The sequence below is a fragment of the Urocitellus parryii genome, chromosome 10 (genome assembly GCF_045843805.1).
Source record: "Urocitellus parryii isolate mUroPar1 chromosome 10, mUroPar1.hap1, whole genome shotgun sequence".
NCBI classification, from domain to species: Eukaryota; Metazoa; Chordata; class Mammalia; order Rodentia; family Sciuridae; genus Urocitellus; species Urocitellus parryii.
The window spans coordinates 132,790,306-132,804,398 of NC_135540.1; the positions used below are offsets into that span (position 1 = coordinate 132,790,306).

Genomic DNA, 14,093 nt, shown 5'->3' on the forward strand with positions numbered 1-14,093 from the left:
ATGATTTTGTCATTTTTTACTGCAGAGTAATACTCCATTGTGTATAAATGCCACATTTTTTTTATCCATTCGTCTATTGAAGGGCATCTAGGTTGATTCCACAGTCTTGCAATTGTGAATTGTGCTGCTATGAACATCGATGTAGCAGTGTCCCTGTAGCATGCTCTTTTTAGGTCTTTAGGGAATAGACCGAGAAGGGGAATGGCTGGGTCAAATGGTGGTTCCATTCCCAGCTTTCCAAGAAATCTCCATACCGCTTTCCAAATGGGCTGCACCAATTTGCAGTCCCACCAACAATGTACAAGTGTACCCTTTTCCCCACATCCTCTCCAGCACTTATTGTTGTTTGACTTCCTAATGGCTGCCAATCTTACTGGAGTGAGATGGTATCTTAGGGTAGTTTTGATTTGCATTTCTCTGACTGCTAGCGATGGTGAGCATTTTTTCATGTACTTATTGATTGATTGTATGTCCTCTTCTGAGAAGTGTCTGTTCAGGTCCTTTGCCCATTTATTGATTGGGTTACTTGTTGTCTTATTGTCTAATTTTTTGAGTTCTTTATATAATCTGGTTATTAGGGCTCTATCTGAAGTGTGTGGAGTAAAGATTTGTTCCCAGGATGTAGGCTCCCTGTTTATCTCTCTTATTGTTTCTTTTGCTGAGAAAAAACTTTTTAGTTTGAGTAAGTCCCATTTGTTGATTCTAGTTGTTAACTCTTGCGCTATGGGTGTCCTATTGAGGAATTTGGAGCCTGCTCCCACAGTATGTAGATCATAACCAATTTTTTCTTCTATCAGATGCCGTGTCTCTGATTTAATATCAAGCTCCTTGATCCATTTTGAGTTAACTTTTGTGCAAGGTGAGAGATAGGGATTCAGATTCATTTTGATGCAAATGGATTTCCAGTTTTCCCAGCACCATTTGTTGAAGATGCTATCCTTCCTCCATTGCATGCTTTTAGCCCCTTTATCAAATATAAGAAAGTTGTAGTTTTGTGGGTTGGTTTCTGTGTCCTCTATTCTGTACCATTGGTCCACCCGCCTGTTTTGGTACCAGTACCATGCTGTTTTTGTTACTATTGCTCTGTAGTATAGTTTGAGATCTGGAATCGCTATACCACCTGATTCACACTTCCTGCTTAGTATTGTTTTTGCTATTCTGGGTCTTTTATTCTTCCATATGAATTTCATGATTGCTTTCTCCATTTCTACAAGAAATGCTGCTGGGATTTTGATTGGCATTGCATTAAACCTATAGAGAACTTTTGGTAATATCGCCATTTTGATGATGTTAGTTCTGCCTATCCATGAACAGGGTATGTTTTTCCATCTTCTAAGGTCTTCTTCAATTTCTCTTTTTAGGGTTCTGTAGTTTTCATTGTATAAGTCTTTCACCTCTTTTGTTAGGTTGATTCCCAAGTATTTTATTCTTTTTGAGGATATTGTGAACGGCGTGGTTGTCCTCGTTTCCATTTCAGAGCCTTCTTCCCTTATTATCACCCCTTCCCAAAATTCCATTTTTTCTTAACCACAGCAGCCTGGATTCTGATCCTACAATAGACTAAATATTACCAAATACTCTGGCTTTTTGCCAACCCACAATTAAGTGTCTCAAATCTTTTCTCTCTGGATAGGATAGGTTAGGATAGGATAGGAGGTAGTGTTCATTATATAGGCATTGGATAGAAGATATTCCTGTGCATTACCTTATTTAGCTCTCAGTTCAATCCTAGAAGGTTGATGCTATTGTTACTCCCATTTTAAAGACAAAGAACTGGGCTCCACAAACTTTGAATCACCTGCCTAAAATCTCCAGCTAGGAGGAAAAGAAGCTGATACTCCAATTCTGTAACTCAAGCTCTTAATCATTTCTCCTACAAAAAGCAAGAAACAATAATTTATGCTAGGAGTATAGGAGTGGGCCAAGAATTAGAGTCAGGGTCTCAAGAAACATGGTAGAGAATTGAAATCACTTCTACAAGGACAAAGGAATAGGGAATTTTAGAACAGGTTGCTTATAAGGTTGGCCCTCAATTAGCATCTGGGAAATTATTCAATTTCCAGAGGAATCCCACTACTTAAGCTAACAAGGGTTTCTCATTATGCCTAAAATGTTCCAAAAAAAAAAAAAAAAACATGGTTTGTGCTAAGCACCTGCTTTCCTTCTGGGAGTTTGGAAACTGGACACATGCCAAATAGAGGTTGCCTGGCTGAGGATCCTCCAGTAAAAACCCTGGGTGCTAAGTCTTTGACAAGTTTCCTGTGTTGTCATACTGTGGGGTGGTCAGCACCTTGCCTTGATAGGTTCCTGCTCAGGAGGTGTGAGCTGCTTGGGAAATAAAAAGTCTGAAATAATTAACTAAGTAATAGAGACAGAGCCAGAAATTAGTTAAAAGCAGAGCCCCTGATAGGTCTTCCAGTCCTGATTCTTTATTAAGGGGGAGTACATCAAGGCACAGATAAGGTTTCAGAGGGAGGAATCTTGCTTCTGGGTGTGGCAGGGGTCTTGCAATAAACAGGTTGATTGGCATTTTGGCAAGCCACACCCATCTCTGAGAGGCTGTGTGGCTCCAGCCAACTGCCCCATCTCTGATGCTGTGCTGAACTTGTGGTGGAGCTGGATAGGAAGCCACATGAACCCAGCATTCTCAAACCAGCAGGGTTGCTGCTAGGAGTTCCTAGTATCAGGCTTTCCTGCCTAATGGCTTCGACATCGTTTTAGTTCACGCACAGTTCACATATGGGTCATGGATGGCTTCTGGCACTGTTGCAACTCCTTCATAGGTGAATTAACTCCATTGAAAGGGAAGTTTACTATTATAGGGCAGACCGCTCAGAAAACATACCAAGTCCATTTTGTCCAAATTGGAGAGACGCTTTATTTAGCCAGCCTGGCCAGAGACTGCTCCCCACAGAACCCTTAACTGCAAGGAACAGCACCTAGCCTGAGCATTTCAGGGTCTTTAAAGGCAAAATCTGCAAAAACCACATCCAGGTTGGCGAAGCAGCAAGCAAGCAGAGGTACAGAAGCTGAATTGAGCAGTTAGCGAAACAATGTAATGGGTACATAGGTATTTCCCACAAGACTTTCCAGGTTGGCATAGCAGCAAGCAAGCAGAAGGGAAGTGGGTCTCAAAATGACTCTACTTGAGTACAAGTTAAAGAATTGTTACTAACGTCTAGATAATCAATCTCTGACAGGGTACATTGCCCAAGAAAAATGGGAACCAAATATAGAACAACTTTACATTGTATAAGAATTGCCATTTTGTGTTGCCAAACATGCTATGCTAAGCAACTGTTGATAGGTACAGAGCCTGAGTGTTCCCATGGGAGAAGCATTTCTTACATGACATGGAGTCTCAGGGTAAAATGGAGCCTGTTTGCATTGCCCATATGGCCAGGCCCATAACACTTACCCCTGGCTTGCCGTCCAGATTCCACTCCATGCACTCTTACCCTTAGCTGATTTTTCTTTGTGTCCTTTGCTATAATAAATCATAGCCATATGTATGACTATATGCTGAATCTTGTGATTCCTCTAGTGAGTCACAAAGCCTAGGGTAGTCTTGTGGACTGCCAACATATTGGGGTAACTAACAGATGTGGTAACAGATAACAACAAGTCAGAGTCTCAGCATGGTAATTTATATCTGGCTCAGGTCCTACCAGTAGAGGGCAGCCCTACTGAGAATTCAGGGCTCAGATGCCTTCCATCTTGAATTTAATCTTCCTCTAAGTCCTCTCCATTGTCTGCAGATAGGTAAAGAGGCTGTGTGAAGGATACACATCCTTCTTAACCTTAATGTCTGTGTTGACCCCAAGATAACACGCATTACTCCATCCACCTGAATTCAATTGGCAACTGCTAGGCTATGGCCCTGCTTAATGCAAGGGGCTAGGAATGTGATTTCTGCTCAGTGTCTGAGCCCTGCAGCAACTATGATAACTTGCAACAATCCCATTATAAATACTTAATATGAACATACTGTGCATTCAATTTCATATCAAGTATTATGGAGCAACATGCAGAAGTGCTATTGTTCTTACCTAAGCAGCAACTGACATACAAAATGGGATTGACCACCCAAATGAAGAAGGGGGAAGGCTTGCTTTTTCCAGTAACTCTTCTCTCCTACCAGACCTTTCCTCTGTGTTTCCATAGTAACTGGTGCTGAATCCTCTCAGAGCATTTATAAGAAAGCATTTAAACTTTCCATTTTCTAGTCTGTCTCACTGAATTGTATTTTTAAAAATATTTTTAGTTGTAGATGGACACAATACCTTTATTTTATTTATTTATTTTTATGTGGTACTGAAGATTGAATCCAGTGCCTCATACACGGTAGGCATGCACTCTACCACTGAGCCACAACCCCAGTCCTGAATTGTATTTTTAAAAATATCTTTATTTGTAGATGGACACAATAACTTTGTTTTGTTTACTTATTTTTTTATGTGGTGCTGAGGATCGAACCCAGTGCCTCACATACGTGAGGCAAACAGTCTACCACTGAGCCACAACCAAAACCCTGAATTGTATTTTTGAGGTCACAAATCTAATTGTCTTATTGAGCATCAATTACCTCCAGTGACCAGCACAGAACTTGGCCCATTCAAGATGTACAGTGAATTCATGAATAAATAAATGACTGAATGAGGCAGCAAGATGCAGTGAGATCCTGTGTGGTGAGCATGTGCTTCGGGTTAATCACACCTTCTTATTTATGACCTTTTACTGAACTTCTCTGAAACTGCAATTCTCATTCTTAGAACAGGAAGAAAAACACTAAATTACAGAGTTGTCATAGGAATTTTCTGAAATCATGAGTGGATATATGGTTTCTGTCCCTGTACAAGGCACATGATAGGTTCTATAAAAATGGTATTTATTATTAATACAAATTATAACCAACATGGTACTAAATTCAACATTTACTTAGCTCCAGACACGCTCTTGGATGGTAATCACTAGGAAGCCATAGAAAACACCAGAAGTTGGCTGAATTCCGTGCACAGAGTGATGCAGAGGAGTTCTAGAGATGAAACTTCATTTCATCGTGGTGTCTTCCTGGGAGGGCAAAGAGGCTAGTTTCCCTGGTCCCTGCGTGGAAGACGTCAAATTCATGATTCTTTATCTGGTGCTTATTCTCCCAAGGCCTCATAAGATGCCAAGCTCATCTTACACCTTGAAAGTTTCAAGATGGAGTTCTGATTCCTTCATCTACCCTTTTCCTTCCCCATTTAAATCTTTTTGGAGTGTCCACCTTGAGCTGTCCACTGGGGACCAAGAGTGATGAACAGCGAAGACCAAGCTCCTCTCTCATAGAGCTTACATTCTGTTGTGGAAGACACACAATAAACCAAGAGCTACATCACATGGAGACAATGGAAAATAAGACATTAGGCTGTTTCCTGGGTGTATGTTACTCTTCCTTCAAGCGCTGCAGTCTCGAAATAAAGTATTGTTAAATCTATAACACATGTCACCTCTAGTGGTGCTCTTTGGTCTTCTTAAATATTCATTTTATACATGCAGGTGTGCTTTGGGTTAATCACACCTTCTTATTTATGACCTTTTACTGAACTTCTCTGAATATTTAAGAATGTTAATTTTATACATGCACACACACACACACACAACTTTCAACTTTTTAAGAAAGTAACAGAAAATTTTGTTTTTATTCCAAACTACATGTTGGAGAATCCCCAGTGCAAATGCTATCCTTCTCTGCTTGAAGAGGGGGTTCTCACCTGCTTAGTTTCCACCAGGCTCCTGAAATGGCCTGTAACCTCCAAGGAACTCAGGGCCACGAGGATACAGTGTGAAAACCATGGATGAGTCCCTAGTAGAAATCTGACAATGACATTATAGTCTAGTAGACGGACTCATGAATAAGGAAACACCAGCCACCCACCAAGGCTAAAGGTAAATCAATGTGAATGACTGTGGCACAGGACAGCATTTTAAATACCCAGGGGAATCAATGTACACACTTGCTTTGGTGCCTTCTTCACTGGGATGTCTAGAGGCATTTCAAATTTAATACATCCAAAGAGAATCCTTGATTTTCTTCTCCATATCTATTCCACCTAGTCTTTCCCATCTCAGTAAACAGCTACCTGTTGCTGGAGCCAACATCCTGGGAATCATCCTGAATCTGGGCTTCCCTCTGTGTTCCTGAGTTCCTTCATCCCATTCTCCGCTTGGCAAAGAGTACTTTTCCCCTTTTGTTTTAGAAGTAGAAAGGGCCAACATCCTTTTCTGGTTCCTGGTCTGGGAAAAGTCTTTCGATGAGGGGGGCGAGGTGTGATGCCAACTGGATTTTTCAAAGATACGTTTTGTCAGGCTCAGGAGGGTCCCTCCATGTGGAGTTTTCTCCAGTCTTCTTCCTGTACCTGTGGAGAATACTTTGGGCTGGGTTTTCTAAGATGTTGTTGGTGTTTTGCATTCCTAAGTGTTCCTTTGGAAACAAAGAAGATCACATCACCCCTCTGCCTTAAAACTCCCCTAGATTCCTGCTGTCCTCTCAAAGTCCCTTGTGGATTACCCTCTCAGAGAACTTGGCTTCCACCACCTCCCTGTGCCACTTCCCGGCTCTCTACAGTTTTCAATAAGCGGCAGCCACCCAAATCTTCCCAGGCCCTGCTTGTGCCATTCTACCTCAGTCCCCAGTGTGGAGGAACAGCGTCTGGCCACAGCCGCCCTCCCACACACCCAGCTCCCTTGTCCTAACTGGGCTCTGCTGATTTGCTTGCAGGTCATTTATGCCCTCAACACCCGCCAGGATGAGGCGGAGGCGAGCCTGGAGGCGCTGCGGGAAGCGCACCAGGAGGAGCTGGAGGGCGCGGTGGCCCAGACCAAGGCGAGGGTCCTGCAGGAACAGGGCAGGAACAGCGACGACGAGGAGGCCCTTCTGCAGCGCATCCAGGCCCTGGAGAGAGCCCTGGAGCTGCAGAAGAGGCTGACTCAGGAGGCGCAGGCCGAGTCGGCCACGTGCAGGGAGGAGACCAGAGAGCGGGAGCTGCGGGTGGAGGCCGAGCACGCCGAGCGCGTCCTGACGCTGTCCAAGGAGATGCTGGAGCTCAAGGCCGACTACGAGAAGCGGCTGCGGCACCTGACAAGCCACGAGGGCCCCCAGTGGAGCCGGCGATCCCAGGAGAGCCCCGAGGCCAAGGCCGAGCCCGGCCCGGACGCCGAGATGCAGGAGGTGCTGCTGGAGGTGGAGCGGCTGCGAGCGGAGAACCAGCAGCTGAGCCAGGACTACGCCCGCAAGGCCGAGGAGCTGCAGGCCACCTACGAGCGCGAGAACGAGGCCATCCGCCAGGCCATGCAGCAGTCGGTGAGCGAGGCCCTGTGGCAGTGGCAGGAGAAGGAGGCCGACCTCCGCAAGAACTTCCAGGTCCAGGAGTCGGCCCTGCAGGCCCAGGTCAGGAAGCTGGAAGGGGACCTGGAGCACAGGGGTCGCAAGATAAGTGACCTGAAGAAGTATGCCCAGAAGCTGAAGGAAAGGATTCAGGTAAAGTGGCCTCTCTTCATACCTCCCCCAGGGCTAATAGGCTGCCGATTTTGTACACCTACTGTGTGTAAGGCACTGTGCTGGGTACTTGATTTCTACCAGAGTGAGCACCGTTATCTCTATCAAGTTCATTATTTATTAAACACTTACTGGGTGATGGGCCCAGGACTATGGGCAGAGGATGCATGATGAGCTAGACTTAGTCCTTCAGCTCTGAGAACTTAAAGACTTTCAGGTTACAGATGAAGAAAACAAGACTGAAATTGAGAAGTTTAAAGACTGGCCTCTCTGAACATGCAATGAATGTTTTTGAACTCAGGACAACCTAACTCTAAAGCCTGGGTTTATTCCATAACAATGTGAGTCTCCTAAAATCCTCAGTACATTTGTGTTCCATTGATGAGTCAGCTGGTGAGCCCTACAAAAGCATAGAGCCCCATTTTTAAGAAGTAGCAGTCACTAATATTTCTAATACTTCCTGAGCATTTTCTTCTGTACCAGACGCTTAATCTCATTTAATCCTTACTAGAAAAAGATTAACTAACAGCCAGTCAGAGGATGAGTAGGCATTTGATGAACCCTAAGCCACTAATTCCAGAGACTCAGGGCTCCTGCGGGCACTTACCCACCTTTCAGATCTGATAACTGTTCTGCACCCAGAGCGTGTCTTTATACAGAACTGAGACCCATACTGTCTGTTTAGGACCTGGATGTGCAGCTGAGGGAGGCTCGCCAGGAGAACTCAGAGCTGAAGAGCACTGCAAAAAAACTTGGGGAGAAGCTGACACTTGCCAAAGACAGACTGATGCTACAGGAGTGTCATGTGCCACAGAAAACTGGTGAGATGCCCTGGAACAAGTTCCTTAAAGATTGGCAGTTATCTACCAGGTCAGCCTGGTTCTTCTGGCAGCCATGAGACTGCTGAGGGGGCAGGGGGGAGGGGCAGGGCTGTTTCATCTGGCTTTTCAGGTGAGTGAGTCTACTCCCTGCAGGGCACAGGGGACACCTAGAGTTAGGCTGAGCTGACACCTAGAGCTGCTTCACCTGGAGCTGGCACAAGCCAGACACCTAAAAGTTGTGATGTGAAAAGACCCTTTGCCTCCAAATAGTTCCCCATCTGACCCATCTGAGTGCCTGCCCTTCTTGGCGCAGGCTTCCCACTCCATGTTTAGACAGGACTTTGTACTTTGAACATCATTTCATACAATTACATTATTGTGTCTTCCCAATAACTTTGTAAGATAAGTTTTCCATTCTTTCATATTGCAGATGAAAAAAAAATTAGGCTCAGAAAGGATAAGTAGCTAGTTCAAGGTCAGCCAAATGTTCGATAATAAAGCAGGTATGTGTAGCTAAGAATATTTGACTCCAAGTGCCTTTCATTAGGCTCTCTCACCAAAAAGTTCCTGAATACCTGCAGCTTGACCAGCTTGATAACAGGCACAAAACATGGGCTCTGCCTTCAGGAGCTTATGGGAATGTTACACCACAGCCCATGGCATCAGGGGCGTGACCCAGGGAGCAGAGGAATAAGGTGTGTGAATAGAAGAAATTACCGCAGGCTGAAATGTGAGAAGGAAGATACGCAAGTTAGAACCAGAAGAGTGCTGAAGGTTTAGAACAGAGATGCTCAAATATAGGGCATGAGCACCTCAGGGAACAGGGGAGGGAAAAGTTAGTAGTTGTTATTATAATTATTTTTTTTTCTCATCCTTTAAGTTCTCATTGAATGTACCTATGTTGGGGAACATGCTCAATATTTTTAACTAATAAAAAGTGCAATAAAAAAATCAGATTACTCGTTTAGGAAGGGAAAGCATAGCAATTAATTAAGCTCAGCATGCTGCTTGAGCAAAGATGAGAATCACTGGGTTTATGAGCAGAGCACAGAGCAAGAATTAAGTAGAGGAGTAGTCACCAAAATGGTTGAATAGCAGAATGCGGGACCTGTCCTGGACACAAGGGCAAAGTCTAGAGCATCCCAGATGATGTTGAAACTCATGCTTGCAGATGACATGAAGCCTGAGAATGAAGTTCTGGGGGAAGTGAATGACTTGGAGGTCCACAGTCTACACCCTCAGCAGGATCAAAACTGCCCCAAGGAATGTCCCCGCACCAAAGGAAGCACAGATACACAGGTAGTGTCTGAACCCCACTGGAGGGGAAAGTCACAGGAGGGTTTGCTGGCATGAATTTCAGGTAGAAGTCATTCCCCAACCACTTGGAATCATCACATCCATAATTTCAAGAGTAGAAGAAACAAGAATGGAGTTTTAGCCAGCTTTCTGTCAACCCCTTGTCATTTGGAAGTAGGACACTGGGACATGTAGTAGCATTTTCCCAGCTTTTATGCCAGCTTCTGGGAAACTGAAAACTATTTAGGATTCTACTCCATATTCCCAATCAAAACAAACAAGCATTCTTTAGAAGCTGCTGTAGTATGGACTGGAACATCTAATCCCATTTGCAAAAGATACACCCTTCCAAAGAGGCCCTCTCCAATATTGACAGAGTGAAGTCTGACAAATTTCTAGTTTTGTAAAATTTATTCCCTTTCTGATATATGCATATTTAAATGTTGCAAGAGTTGCATGAAAGAGAAGTGATAATTCCCTGGATAATTGCGCAAAGTCCCATTTCTTTCAATAGACCAAGAGAGAGGCAAGTGTTGAGACAGAATATGTGAAGCAACGATATGAAGAGGACCTTCGTAAAATCAAACATCAGACTGAAGAGGATAAGAAACACCTCAAAGACCAGCTGGTGAAGCGCCTGGAAGACATGGTAAAGAAGCACACGGTGGAAATCAAAGCTGTTCGATCGTCCGTGGAGGCTGAAAGAAAGAAGCTGCAGAAGGTGAGACCCTCTTCCACAGCTGTAAGTCCCCGTCTTTCCCTTTCTTACACCTCCTTCCTTTCCTCTTGAGTTTCTTCTTTCCTTGCCCAAACATTGACTGAGCTCCTGCTGTGTGCACCCTAAGCACACAGGTGAAATACACAGACCCTGCCCACAGGGAGGTCAGGGTCTTTGGCCTGACCAGGAGATGCCCCTGAGACTGTGAGACAGTGGGACCTGGAGTTGATGACATGGGATGCACTTGTTTCCAGTGAGCATGGAATTTAGGGGAATTCAGCTCTGCTCACCCAGAAAAAAAAAAAAAAAAAAAAAACAGAAATTCCAATAACCAAAACTCAGGCCTCAAAGGCTACCTAGATCTAAATCCCCACCCAGCCACCCAAGGAGAGCTACTTAATCTGGGCCCTCCCAGAGGGAAATTCTACATGCCTGAATTTTCTCATCTGTGAGATGGATGATGATAATAACAACATCTTACAGTACTTTGGGGAATAAATGAGAGGATTTATTTGAAAAAGTGCAGCATCTCCCAGTGCCTGGGTGGTGATGGGTCCTGTGAGGGAAGACAGGCTCTGCGGCTCCACCTCCCTCCTCAGCAGAGGCAGCTGTCTGCAGAGAAGGCTTGTGAAGCCTCATCTCTCCTGTTTGCCAGGAAAAGCAACAACATATGTGGAGATTTTAGGAAAAGAACGAAGTGTAGATCAATATATTATGAATGTGGGTGTATGCTTGTTTAACGCTTCTGAGAAAACCTCTTTATAAGCCAAGAAGGTACAGTTCCAGCACCAAGTGTACACTGAGATATAGTCTGTATCTCTGTGGGATGCAGTTTTTTGTGGTAGCTAGGAGTAGTAAAGTACATAACACATATGAACTGAATAAATACATGATCTCATGAAAGACCCAGCCTACTCCTGGGCCTAAATCTTTTCTCTTCCACAAGCTGCGTAAATATGAACAGGTCACTTAATCTCTGTGAGAGCTGAACTCTAAAACAGTGATAAATACTTTGAGGATTTGTTATGCAGATTAAATATTATATTACTTATGAACCCTTAGCTCAGTATACAATATGTAGTGAAAGCTCAATAGCTGTTCTTAATTATTATGTGCTTTGGGTAATGTCATGTAAAATAAAAAATATTGCCTAATACCCATTATGCTTTCTACTTAATACTTAAACACACTGAATTCTTCTAGCAATATTATAAAAGTGGTGCTCATGTTCCCATTTTAGAAGTGAAGAAATTGAGATTCAAAGATGTGATGTATTAGGTCACACAGATATTGAGTGTTGGAGCTACGATTCAAACCTGGCGATTCTAACTTGGCAGAGCCCTTGGTCCCCAAGCCCTGGGAAGGGTAGACAACTGTATTAGAAGCATTTTTCTTCCTGTGAGGTGTGACCAGTTGCACAACTCCCTTCTTCAGACAAAGAGTCTAGTGCTTGTTCCATCCTGAGTCACAGTTGGCAGGAAGGACAGTTGCTCTTCCAGATTACAGGTTGCTCTAGTAACCTGATGGCCAAATCTGACACTGATTGTATAAAACTCAATGGGTTTTGTTTTGTTTTGTTTCTGCTCAAGTTTCTTTGAACTTGTGTGTTTATAGTTTTCATGCAGTTTGGAGATTTGGCATCATTTCTCCATTTTTTCTGCTCCGCCCTCTTCTGATATTGTCCCACAAGTCTCAAGGCCCTATCTGTTTTCAGATTCCTTCTCTCTTTGTGCTTCAATTTGACAGTTTCTATTGCACTGTCTTCAAGTTTACTCATGTTGTTTTCTGTATCATCTACTCTTTTTTAAGCTAATTCAGTACATTTTTCACATCAGATATCATATATTTCAGCTCTAGAAATTTCTTTTTGTTCTTATGTACAATTTTCTTTGTCTTCTCATTATGTTTACTTTTTAAAAATATTTATTGTTTAGTTTTTTAAGTGGACACAATATCTTTATTTTACATTTATGTGGTGTGGAGGATCGAACTCAGTGCCTCAAGCATGCTAGGAGAGCACTCTACCACTAAGCCACAACCCCAACCCCATAATGTTTATTTTTTTTAAATCTTGAGCACATTTATAATTGCTCTTTTAAAGTCCTCATTTTTATAATTTTGAATCTTTTTCTATTGCTGATTTTTCTTCTGATTATAGTCACATTCACTGCTTTGCATGTTTAGTAATCTTTCAACAATGCTGGTCATTGAAATGTTAATCTGTATTTTGTGGTCAGCCTTTTGTATTGAGTTTCATTTTGACTAGCAGTTAAATTACTTGTGAAACATCTTTTTAGACTTATCTTTTATCATGGAGAATATATATATATATATACACACATACCCACACACATACATATACATACACGTATATATCATAAAAGTTAGCATTTCTAGACTTAATTTTAAGCTTAAGAGAAATCTAGAGTAGCATTTGTTCTAGTGGCTAAATAAGCCTTGCTACATGTGTTGATCAGGATTAATGTTGGTATTATTGCTAATGATTGATTCTGAGTGACATTTGAGACTATGTATTGGCTGCAAGCATCACAAACTTTATTATAAATACATTATGAACAAATACTTTTTCTTCTTGAAAAAGGCTAGCATGTTTTCCCTTTAAACTCCATCTGAGGTCTCTGCTTGTAATTTTCTCTGATGGCTCATTTGTTGTTCCCTTAAAATTTGCTAAGGTTTGGATGTAATTTGAATGTGTTCCCCATATGCTGGACACTTGGTCCTCAGTGCAGCGGTGGTATTGTGAGGTGGTGGTGACTTTTGGTGGTAGAGCCTCATGAAAGGTGATTGGGTAATTGGGGGTACTACTCTTAGAAGGAATTAAAGTAGTTCTCATAGGTCCTCACACAAGGTTATTAGAGTAACTGGCCCTTCCCCACTCTCTGGCTTCCTCCTTGCCATATGATATCTCCCTCTTGCACATGATCTCACTATGATGCCATCGCCATGATGTGATGTAGCCAGAGGACAAATCAACATGGCAGCCTGATCTTGGACTTTCAGACTCCAAAACTGTGAGCTAAGTAAATGTTTTTTCTTTATACATTACCTGGTGTGTTAGTCAGCTTTCAGTTATTATGACACAATACTTGGGATAGTTAGTTTATATTGTGAAGAAGAAATGTTTATTTTGGCTCATGGTTTGGGAGGTTCCAGTCTAAGAACAGGTAAACCCATTGTTTTGGGCCTCTGTCGAGGTGCTGATGGTGATGACCAGAAGTATGTGGTAGGGAAGACTGCTCACCTCACCGCCAGGAAGCAAAAGAAAAGAAGTCAGGGTCCCACAATCCCCTTTGAGGGCATGCCCCCAGGAACCTGAACACTGCCTTAGGTCTCCACTAGGCCCCTTCTCTTGAGGGTTCTGCCACCTCCCAACAGCATCACCCTAGGAGCCAAGCCTTTACCACATGGGCCTTGGGGAACATTCAACATTCCAACTGCAGCACCTAGCCTCAGATGTTCCATTATAGCAAAGGAAAACAGATTAATACAGAAAATTGGTACTGAGAAGTGGGGCTGTTGCTAAAAATGAATACCCCAAAATGTGGATGTGGCTTTGGAGCTAGTTAGTGGTAAGACACTGGAAGAATTTGGAGAGGCAGGCTAGAACATTTTTAGAACCCTGTAAATGGAGCATAATGGCTGTTTGTGGGGAGGATTCAGAGGAAGACCAGGTGACTAGGGAAGAGCTAGAATATTTAGC

At 43.0% G+C, this 14,093-nt stretch overlaps 1 protein-coding gene across 3 annotated transcripts in view; it reads left to right on the top strand.

Annotated features, from left to right (window-relative positions):
* The window catches only part of Fam184b (family with sequence similarity 184 member B), a 109,429-nt gene that overhangs the window by 44,978 nt on the left and 50,358 nt on the right, over positions 1–14,093 (top strand). For all 3 annotated transcript variants that reach the window (XM_026403476.2, XM_026403485.2, XM_026403468.2), the window contains 4 exons: positions 6,761–7,519; positions 8,223–8,358; positions 9,530–9,657; positions 10,169–10,375. In XM_026403476.2, the coding sequence (XP_026259261.2) occupies positions 6,761–7,519; positions 8,223–8,358; positions 9,530–9,657; positions 10,169–10,375 (1,230 nt within the window). The remainder of the gene's footprint in view (positions 1–6,760; positions 7,520–8,222; positions 8,359–9,529; positions 9,658–10,168; positions 10,376–14,093) is intronic.